The sequence below is a fragment of the Ictidomys tridecemlineatus genome, chromosome 3, assembly GCF_052094955.1.
Source record: "Ictidomys tridecemlineatus isolate mIctTri1 chromosome 3, mIctTri1.hap1, whole genome shotgun sequence".
In the NCBI taxonomy this organism is placed as follows: Eukaryota; Metazoa; Chordata; class Mammalia; order Rodentia; family Sciuridae; genus Ictidomys; species Ictidomys tridecemlineatus.
The window spans coordinates 46,255,008-46,266,448 of record NC_135479.1 but is presented as its reverse complement, the minus strand read 5'-3'; the positions used below and the strand labels follow the sequence as shown (position 1 = coordinate 46,266,448).

Below are 11,441 nucleotides of genomic sequence, written 5' to 3'. Positions count from 1 at the left end.
CTGGTCTACCAGGCCAGCCTACCCCAAAGATTGGCGGGGACAGCTCTGAATTGAATGTGATGTTTAAAACAAACAAGACTTGGCACGAATGAAATGGGATTGTTTTAATAACTGATAGTGCAACATTACAGAAATAGACCATGATGTCATTATTGGACTCAGAAGCCCAGAGGGCAGAGAAAGGCTGGTCAGCACACAGCTGGTCAGTAGCATCTTAGGACACAACAGGCACTCAAAAAATAAGACTCGGGGGAAACCTGAGCACAGCCTGACCATACTCCTCAGCAAAGCCTTCCCCTGTGCAGGAGGCAGAATAATCCCCCAACACACACCAATGACTGCTGTAAGCTGTTGGACCCTGAGGTCAATGAACAGATTTTTTTAGAGTCCTAAGACTGAGCCCTCAACCTGGAGGAGTGCCCACCTTGTGGGAGAGAACATCTGAAGGAAGATACCTAGACTAACAGGTGAGCTTTCAGAGCACTAGCAGGGTCTGAAGGTTTGGAGGGACAGTCGTTGGCCCAGCTGAATGGCATCCATGCCCCTACAGCACTTTCTCACACAGACAAGAAGTGTTCAATCTCTACAAGCCTCCAGCCATAAGTGACGTCTCAGCTTCTGGAAAGAAAGGCTGAACCCAAGAAGCAGCCAAACCATGAGGTACAGACAGACCTGGAGTGTTTGTGTGAAAGATGAGGCTTCACTTGCAGCCATGGTGATAGAACAGCAGGAATCTAAAATGCTGAGAAATAGGAAGCCTTACACTACAGGCTCAGAGAGGTGCTGCTTAACATGAGTAGAATGGCCCCAGCCCAGAAGGGTACAGACATGGGTTCCAGAACAGGGACTGCCAACTGGGCAGGGAAACCAGAGAAAACTGGTATGCACTCTACCTGGAGCATTTGTATGCATTCAGTGTGGTGAGCCGTTCCTGTGGACTGTGGTCGCCATTACATGATGGCGCTGGCTCCACTGTGGTCTGTGAAGGACAACTCCATATCAAAGAGAGTTGGCGTGTTGTCAGCTCCTTATCAGAGAAAGTTGGCGTGTCGTTTTCTAGCACCCTGTGAGAAGGGTCCACGTGGCAGCTTCGCATTGGGGTTCGCGGTGCTTTATTAAGGCTGGGAGGGGCATCCGAGGATTATTAGAAGAATTATTAGAAGAATATCAAGGGCCTGAATAAACTGCTGAAAGAAGATTCCTGAGTCGCGTCTTCCTTGCGGGCAAGGGGGGTCGCGACAATTCAGAACCCCCAACAGTCTAGAACTTACCTTCATGTTGACATCAGCCTACTAGATTTGGGTTCCAAACTGGATTGCTTCTGAGCCCTTATGTTAAATGGAAATAATAACACATGTTCATGGGTTGTTTGGATAACTAAATGAGAATAGAGTCAGTTCTGTTATGACACTTGTTTTAAGAAGGGGTTTCCCTGAGTGTGATGATGCACACCTGTAATCCCAACTATTCAGGAGGCTGAGGCAGGAGGATCTCAAGTTCAAGGCCAGCCTGGTCAACTTAGTGAGAACCTGACTCAAAATAAAAAGGGCTGGAGACATGGTTCAGTGGTAAAGTGCCCTTGTGTTTAATCTCCAGTACTACAATAAATAAATAAATACACCAACACAATTGATATAATAGGGAATGACTTGAGTGTAATGCAAATTGTACTTTTGATTTCACAATTCAAATATGTAAAAGTAGAAAACTGGACCCAGCTAAACTGAACTTTACAGGCACACACAAAACATACATGCACCTCAAACATCTACCACCTACCTCTGCATACCATGTGTGCTATAGCCACACCCATCCATATCTGGTGTTATCATCACCCATCCAATTTCAGAAAAACATCCCCTCTACGTCTTCATAATAATTCGTAAGTGGCAACCCTTCTAACACCCACCTCCACAAGCAAACTTCAGGCCTTTTTCAAGCTCAAATGCCTTATATATTATAATATTTATGTATTTCCTAACCATCAACATGTACAAAATTATTACCATTTTTATTAAGTATGGTATAAACATAACCTTTTATGTTTATGTGTCACTGATAAAGTTTTTGAGTATTATGCACCTACCCCCACTTTTTCCTATTAGTCCTGTGGTTGCATTTTTTCATAAAGTGTTATTTTTAGGAACTAGAATGTCATAACAAAACTAACTACATATGTAAAACAATTACCACATGGTCAGCTAGCAATAAATGTCATCTGGTGCCATGGTTATCATCATTATTATTGAACTTCTGGTGATTGAATAATACTTGCCATTTTTTTTCAAAGCTCTTCTCCAATTATGAATTCATTTTTATCTTTATGCTTTACACATGGGTTAGATTTCTGAATATACATAAAAGAAAATGCAAATCAAGGGAAGTAATTTGTTCAGGATCACAAAATGAATCCCTGTCAGATATTCAAAGATTTGTTCCTTTTCTTCAATCTTCTTAAGAAAAAGAAATTATTTACAGGTATTACTTCTATATCTAGACCCAAACAGTGTAAAGCAGAGTGTATAAAAGAGTATGGCCGGGGCTGGGGCTGTGACTCAGTGATACAGTACTCGCCTGGCATGTGTGAGGCACTGGGTTTGATCCTCAGCACCACATAAAAATAAACATATTGTGTTCACTCACAACTAAAAATATTTTTTAAAAAGGGGGGGGTGACCATTTGGGGGTCAAAGAAGGACAGGAACAGGTTTTTTGGTTATGAAAGAATCCTTAAATAAGTGAATCAGTAATTTGAGAAAGTTGGAAAAAGGAAGAAAATTGCAGGATAGAGATAAATCAGTGAATATCAGGGTCTAAACTCATACCTATAGATGCAAACAAATAATGGGAAAGAGTAAAATGGTCCAGAGGTGGACAATAAAGAATGGTGAAAACTGTGGTGTAATCAGGTCCCACCCGAAAAAGACAGACTCCAGTGAGCTCTGATGAACTCACACCTGAGAAGTAGATTCAGCATCTGATTTTTTAAGAGAAACAGAAAATTGAGATTTTTATGTGAAATTTCTAGATATATTTTTGAAAGTTGTGATTAGTTTTGAAACATTGATGACTCATCTTTAAAAAAATTTCAATGCTTTTCAAGCCAAAGTTAACAAATCCATAGGCCAGCTAATATGCAACCTCCAGTGAACTTAAAGGTGATACCCAGGCCTGGGGCCATCCGCAAAAGAAGTTTGAACACTGATGGACACAAAATATGTTATTTATTGTCAATTTCTGCAAAGACACATTTAAGCAACAAAATATACATTTGTCAACCTTTTAGAATTTGTTTTATACATTAACAAATACAATATGCTACCATAGCAATAAATTAAATGTACACTATTTACATTACATAGGCAGTCAGGGTCTACAAATCACCTCCTCACTAAGAGGAAAGAAAGAAACGTCATCGTCACAGGGGTCACTTCCAAGCTACACTTCTTAGGTTCTATCACACAGGAATCTCTTCACATGAGGACGTCAGCACTCCCTGAGCTGGAGTGTTGAAGGGTAACACCCATGACAGGGGAGAGTTGGCACACATGCTAAAGAGTGGGAAGCGGGGGTTCACCCCTCCAAGCAGAAATATCACAAAATCAAAGACAATGGCAATTAAATTCCAGTCTTCCAGCCAAACATCCTCTCCCCAGGGCTGATAAGGCACAGGACAGAGCCTCTGTCCCAACAGCCTCTCAGTAGGCAGGACTCAGCTGCCTGTGGCCCTAAGTGAGGGTATCTTCTTCCTCACAAAGGGGTACATGGCCCAGCAGAAAGGAGAGGGGTGGGAATAGGGGTGGACGAGGGGCTGATGGTAAAACAGACACTGGAACTGGGTAGAGGAATGCCCCCACAGGCCCCCACCAAGCTGCAGGGGCAGCCTTGGCAAACTTCATTGTCCTGCCCTTGACTTTGATAAGGAGTAGCTGGAGTGGGGGAGGAGCCAGAGGGTCCTGAACATGGATGACTGGCCTGGTCCCTTCCAGCCCCTGGAGCTGTAAGATCTACTTGAATCCCCCACCATTCCCCACAACACAGCTGAATCTATAGACTAAGAAACAAATGAAAAAGGTAGTGTTTGAGTTGGCACCTTCTAGGGTCAAGGTAAGGAAAGTGAAATAGGCCATGTCCCGGCTGATCAATTGAACCTAGGTTCCTATTAATCACTTTCCTTTAAGAATCTGAGAGAGATGAGAGAGTTTTCTCTTATCACCTTCTGTCTTAATTTGCAGCAAGGAGGCTGAGGGTGGTGAACTGCATCTGTGCCCTGGCCTCCGCCACCTTATAGACTGGAGCTGAAGACCACAGGTCACTGAGGAGTTCCCTGGAATCCCTTTTCCTCTCCATTCTCTTTGCTCAAATCAAATCCCGGGGTCCTCACTGATCAATCCAAGAGAAGAGCCCTCCTGACAGAAAATAGCAGAGACCAAGGACCCACCAGGTGCTGCACCTCCCAACATGGCTTCCCCCAAACCTGGAAGGTCCAGCCACTTTCTCTATCAGCTGCACAGCTGGTGCAGAGGACAGAACCCTGGGCTGTGAGTTCTAGTCTCAGCTTTGCCACTAGCTGGCTATGGGTTCACTGGGGCTAAGGTTTCACATGTGGGTCATGACATGGTTGAATGAGATGGTAAAAGAAGACGGAAGGCTTGGGCTTCAAGACTATGCCCAAAAAACTGAACCACATATTTTCTAAGAAACACCATTTGACATTCATTAGCAGAGGCAGAAACTCCACCTAAGACCTTCTATCTCAAGTTTTTCTGCAGCTGTTTTCAAGCATCAGTGGAGCTAGAGACATCTGGGCGCCCAACAGCACCTGCAAAGTGTAGTTTCCTCTGTGAATTAGGTGGTCCCCAGAGACAGAGATGTGCCCGGGACAACCTCTCATGGAGGTCATAGTGGAAACGCCCCCAAATACCAACATAATCATCATCTACACAAATTCAGTCATAAGGGCTTAGGGGGCTTCAGCAAGTCTCTGAGCCCCAAGACTGAGTGTAGCAATAAAAGGATAGTTATGGTGGATCAGAATGTGGGGTAAGGTGGGGGACAGCCCTCCAAGAACCTGAGCTGCTGCCCATGGTCCAGGAGAGTGAGGGGAGACTGGGCCACATTCCCATCCACATCTTCCCTGTCTCCACTATGACCTCAGGTAGGTAGATAATGCACACTCTGGAAGCCAATAAATGGACTTTCTAAAGATAGACAGGCATGACCTAGAGGAAGGTGGCAGCTCAGATCCTACCCAGAGTACCCCAACAGCAAGCCCAGGGTGAAGACCACCTCCCATATCTCTACGTCTTCAGGAGCAAACCTGTGTCTGTTTTTCTGAACACACTCAGCCATCCTGCCCACTGTCCCAGAGCCAGGGGCAAAGCCCAGCAGGTACATAGTGGCTGCAGAGGGAGCAGTTAGAGCAATGGAGACAGGGAGGAATGACATTCCATACAGGACAGCATGGGGACAATCTGGAAACCTCAGAGGACCCCAGAATGCAATATAACATGGCACAACCAACTGTAAATACTAGCCACCCAGAGAGGCGAGCCAGAAGCCTGTAATCATTTTCAAAGAAATGCAGTTCGACCTTTCAAGCTCCTTCAGAAACCCGGCCAACAGAAAGCCGCCAGACCTGCAGGCCTCGTTCCAGCAGTGGGTGCCGCTACACTGACTTTCAGCTAAACAGAACTTTTGTTGACCTTCTAACTAGAATAAATCTTACCAGACTAGTACTTTATGTAAGCACATGTCCCACACAGGCTAAGGGGTGCAGTCACTCCCAGTCTGCAGACAGGATCCAACACGAGAGTGGGAAATGAAAGATCAAAATTTTGCACTAATGGCAAAAGTAAGGAAGAAATATCAGTCCAAAAAAAAAATGTGTTGCATTTCTATGCTTTGACTTGGGATTGGGTCCAAATCCTTGTGTAGATAAAGCACTCGATTAGAAATCTTGTCATCTGCTCGTTTAAATGGGGAGCCCAGCCAGCAACACCTCAGAAGCACGGTACCACCTATGCCAGAGGCCCTGTGCGCTTCAAGCTGCAGCACCACCCAGGGTCTGCTGTTCAGACTGTGTTTGACTTGGAGGGTGCCTCACCCTAAACCCAGCAGCAAAAACACCCTGCAGACTAAGACAGGTGAGATGCCAGGGGGCTGTCCCTCAGGACAGCTGGCTCATCCCAGAGAAAGTGGCTCTGATTGGAAAGGGTAAGAGGCTTGGGGGAGGGAGACCCAGACATGCCCAGAGGGCACGGTAAATGGAAGCAGCTCCCAAGGCTGCACTAGACACTCCACAGATGCCAAGGACATGCAGGGTCTGAGGGACACTGCATTCCTTTCCCACACTTAAGTTCAACCCCCACACATTGGCCTGACCAGAATCTGCTACGTCATACCCCCAGCTCACCTCTTCCCCTCTCACCCATGGGGGGATTGAAATAACTATGTCTTCCACAACCAGTGGAGACTGGGACCCAGTAGAGGCTGGCTGAGCCCTTAGACCCTGTGGTTTTCCTCAGATGCCCAGCATTAGCCTGTTCCCTCTCTCAGAACTCCTTCTCATTCCTGGCTTCCCAGCTGTTCCTAGGGAAACAAAATGTCTGGTCAAAGGGGCAAGATTTTCTGGGGCTTCTCCCACATCAAGGATAGTCAGGAATCTGCATAAAATTAGTGGGAAAAAAGTTTCAGCTACAATCAAGGAAGTGTGTAGCCCAGGTCTCAGATATAACCAGCTCAGTCTCTGTGCTTCCACAAGCCTAAGCCCCTAGCAACAGGGATGACAGCATCCCTGGACCTGTCCCTGGAACTAGATCAGAAATGTTTAGCACAAAAGCAAGTATATGTTTGGAGTTCCAGATATCTGGGACCAATGTAGGGGTTTTTTTGGTGGGGTAGGTGGAGGGGGATGGGGATTGAACCCAAAGTTGCTTTATCACTGAGCTACGTCCCCAGTGCTTTTAATTTTTTAATTTGAGAAAAAGTCCCATTAAGTGCCAAGGCTGGTCCTGAACTTTCAATCTTCCTGCCTCCAGAGTTGCTGGAATTACAGGTATGCACCCAGCTTAGAGCCTATTTTTATCAGGACAACCTCCAAGATGTTGCTAGTCTTGGCTCCTGGGAAAGCAGCCCCTCTACCTCCACTAGGTCACTAAATGCACTGGTGGTGGTGAAGCTTCTGCCTGCCAATCCAGGAAGGCACTGCACTGTGACCAAGGACAGACAGGGCCCACCTTATGTTCTGCTATCACCTCTGCTCTCCACCTCATCACCTTCTGCCTCTGATGCAAATGAGCTCCCCAGTCTCTGACTGAGCTCCCATACCTAGATCCCCTCTTGCCCAACTCTCTCTCCTACAGACAAAGCAAGATGATGACAAATGACCCAGACAGACATCACAGCTGGAGGTCAAGAGCAGAGGAGCCTCCAGGAATGAAGCCTTGTCCAGAAATGGGAAGATTCTTGCAGGGTATGTTGATAAAGGAGCCAGCAGGGCCGTGGTCAGGTTGGGACATGGCACAGGAAGCCGGTCTGATGGGCAGGTGGCCGGTAGGGCAACAGGCCTGTGATGGTCAGAGTAGCAGATGGCACCCCCAAACTGCTGGAACAGGAGCCTTCTACAGGACAGAACTGGGCTTCCCTGCAGAAGACAAGGGGAAGCGAAAAGATGAGCAAGCATTCCATAAAAGCAGAAAAGACAAATACACCGTTACGTAGCCACAGCCCACCAGCTGCACTCAGGACAAGGAGGGTGTCCAACACAAGGGTCCCTGACTTCATTTACACAGCCCTGGCAGTTGGGTATGAACATTACTTTGGTAAAGAGAAGTATCTGAAGCCCATGATAGATGTTAGAGGTGAATGTTGACATTCCCATTTTCTCTTCTGTTTTCTCATAAACAGGCTTAATGTGCCCTTTTCCATGGTCCCTAATGTGACTCAGTCCACCTGCGATTCCAGGTGGGGGAGGGTCAGGAGTTCAGATGGGTTCTGGTGTCTTCACTAGTAGGAGCTGAAACTTAATCGTGGAGGACTCCTGCTCTGCTCTGCTGGAACCACATGAACCCCTGGGCAGAGGCTGAAAGCAGAAGTCTCCCTGAAGCTGTCCTTTACACTTTTTCCTGAGCAAGGGCATCTCTTGGCATGGAGGAAGGACACATTCTAGCCTAGAGCCTTGGCCAAAGACACAAGGAGGGAAAGGCTACCTAAGATCAGGGAAGCAACAGGTGAGCTGAGAAACTCCTCCCTCCAGGAAAGGAAATGGGCTCTGGCCTTGACCCCTTCCACCTGCTGCAATCAGACTCTCACCAGTTTGGGGGAGACCTTTGTAGTGAACTGCACCAATCCCACTGGGTATCCCCTCTCTTCCACACCCAAGGCATCCTCCCTTTCTTCCCTTCATAGACTTGGGGAAGCCCATCATGGATGTTTGGAGATAAGGCCACTGTGTGGACCTCCCCAGCTGGTAGCATCTCTATGACCCTTCTCAGGTCATAAGGTCACCAGCACCCTGATCTTTTTTTCTGATGGGGGTTGTTCCTAGGGATTAAACCCAGGGGTACTCAACCACTGAGCAACTTTCCCAGCCCTTATTATTTTTCATTCTGAGACAGGGTCTTGCTGAGTTGCTGAAGGTCTCACTACGTTGCTGAGCCTGGCCTTGAATTTGTGATCTTCCTGCCTCAGCCTCCCAGGTGGCTGACATTACAGGCGTGTGCCACTACACCTAGCTCGTACCCTGATCTGAAAGGAATACACAACTCTCCTTGTGGCCACTGCAAAACAAATACTTACCTTGGACAAGCAAAGGACTCCACTTTCCATTAGTGACCCTGTTTCAAGAAACATCCATACAAGAGTTTTAAATAACAAGATAGCAATCTGCTCCACCTGCAGCCTCTGCACACTCTCCTCTCAACAATCTGGTGAGCTTAGGAAGGGACAGGGGCCCCAGGAGACAGTGGTTCACATTGCAGATCTGGACACAGCTGTGTCCAGTGGTGGCTCAAATGTGGAAGGTGTGGAAAAGGTAGCTGATGAACCCCTGGCTGATGCCTACACCATGGGGGGACAGGTGGTATCACCCCCAGATCTGACAAGAACCCCCCTTCCCCTCTCAGGGAACCACCATGTGATGTCTGAGACATGCTCCCCTTCCAGCCCACAGGAAAGAAAGCTGGCTTTTGGAGGGAACTGGGATGTGGGGTGGTCCTCACACCCAGATCCTTACCGCACTGGAGCTGGCATGGCTGAGCTTATCAAAGCGGAATTTCAGGTTTGATCTTGGGGAGTTTCTGCTTTTGCCATCTAAGAAAAGGAGAATGTCCATGAAAAGGAGATGGAGCAGCAGAGGTCACGTGAAGTGAATGGAGAGAGAACTATCTGGGGAAGCCAGGAGAAAGGGGCCTCCCTGCCTTGCCTCAGGGCATAGTAGCCCAAGTGAACATGCACCAGAGCCAACTCTTAAACTTCTAGAAATGGTATGAGCTGGTTGTTAAACACAAGAGAGTTTTTTAAATTAAATGATAAAAGCTTTTGAGTAAATAAATTATATTCAACAAAAAGGAATAAATACTCAAAATTCATCATGTCCTCACTCTTTTACTAGATTTTACTATTGTCTATACTTTTGCATCCATTGTATCCATGACAGAAACACCCCACGGGAGTGAATTGTACTTCTTCCCAGGCCATGTTCAAGGACATCATGGAGATAGCTTGAGATCAATTGGCAAATGCTACAAATCAGGCATGATTTATTGTTTTGTTGTCTAGACTTAAGAAAGTAATTATGTGGATTATATTTGAAAATGTGCTGTGCCTACAGCCATTTCATTGTGAATAGTGCCAAAAGACTGGGTAAATACTCTTCTGATATTTGAAACTTATTATCTGACTCAGTAAAAACGTTGCTCATGACCTTAACAAATGGCTGAAGTTCTCTTAATATAAAGTACTGGTTAATATAAATGATAATATCAGTCAGTATTCACATCAGAACCATATTTTTTCATCACCGGGAGGTGCAATACGCACTAGACAAGAGTTACCAGACGTGATCCAGGTTCCCTTTTGCCCTGAGTGACCTTCAATATGTCGTAGACTCTCTATAAGCTTCTCTTTACTCAAAATATTATTCATTTTTATATTGACTTAGTGCCACACAGGCACTGGATTTGGCTATAGATTCTTTCATTCATTCCATCAACATGTAACTAACTAACCCTTAAAAATCCAGGAATGTGTATAACTATCCCATTTTACAGAGGAGGAAATGGAGGTTCAGAAAGGTGGGCCTGTCTGATTAGAACCCAGCTTCAGGCGTGAGGTGAATGAGAGGAAGGCATGAACTGCTCCATTAACTGGGAAACACTAAGATAAAAGATCACTTGCTCTTGACCATGATCTTCCCTGTATCTTCCCTTTGACATTGCTGACCCTCTCACCAACACACCTTCGCCATGAGAACCCCAGATGTATTTTGGCTGAAACCACTGTAACAGCCCACTGACCCTGTGTCCCTAATGTTTAGATAGAAGTTCTCAAACTATTCCATTTTGAGCAAGATAACCCTTTGCTGGGGGTTGGGTACATTGTATAGCAGCATCCCTAACTACCTAGTTATCATAGGGTCCCCCCTTCCACAATCATGAAAACCAAAAATGTGTCCAGACATTGCCAAAGGTTCCCTGGGGAGCAAATCTGACCCTACCTAAGACAACTGATCACATTACTGTTCTATCCCAATCGTTTAATACACACTCGGGTTAATAGTTCTATGTCCCTTATAAGCATAAACTTAGTGACTTGCCCAATGTCACATCACTAGTGAGTGGCAGATAAAGGCTTTGCATGCAAGCTCCAGAGTCCTACGCGTGCCCCATGCTGTGCTGCCTGCCTCAAAGACTTTCATTTCTGGGCACCCACAATACCCATCTGGATAGACAGTGCCTATCACACAGGGCCACTTAGATAGCTCTCAGAGCCTGCTCTTTCCCCTCTTCCAGAGCTGGGGCCTCTTACTCTGCCCAACTGCAGGGATCCCAAAACCTCAAAAGGCCTGTTCTCCCAGAATTCCCACTACTAAGCCTAGTAGATTTTACCTCCTTGAAATCCTCTCCCATCCTCTCTGGGGCCTCATCTTCTTCCACCGCCCTACTGTGCTCCTTCTGTTCCCCCTCCTGGCTCAAGCTCCCTGTCAACCTTTCCATACTCAGCATGCAGCAGCCAAAATGCTCTTTCTCAACTCCAGACCTTCAAGGCTTGAGACCCCTCCATGAGTGACAGCACTACAATTCCCACCAGAATCTCCTGGCAGCCCACCTGTGACTTCTGCAGCCTGTCTCTCCTCTCTCAAGCCTCCCCATGAATTCCAGCTGCACTGAATCACATCAGGTTCTACAATGCCAAGTCTCTCATTTCCTCCAGCCTTCCCA

General features: G+C 46.4%; 1 protein-coding gene across 11 annotated transcripts in view; it reads right to left on the bottom strand.

Moving 5' to 3' along the window:
* Positions 1-3,205: 3,205 nt before the first annotated feature.
* Rap1gap2 (RAP1 GTPase activating protein 2) overlaps positions 3,206-11,441 on the bottom strand; it is a 228,331-nt gene continuing 220,095 nt past the window's right edge. For 7 of the 11 annotated variants that reach the window (XM_078042659.1, XM_078042649.1, XM_078042652.1 and 4 more), the window contains 2 exons: positions 9,236-9,312; positions 3,206-7,645 (listed from right to left, as the gene is read on the bottom strand). In XM_078042659.1, the coding sequence (XP_077898785.1) occupies positions 7,274-7,645; positions 9,236-9,312 (449 nt within the window). In that variant the 3' untranslated portion in view covers positions 3,206-7,273. Of the gene's footprint in view, positions 7,646-8,799; positions 8,838-9,235; positions 9,313-11,441 lie in introns of all 11 variants that reach the window. The other 4 variants (XR_013436263.1, XM_078042657.1, XM_078042656.1 and 1 more) reach the window with 3 other exon arrangements.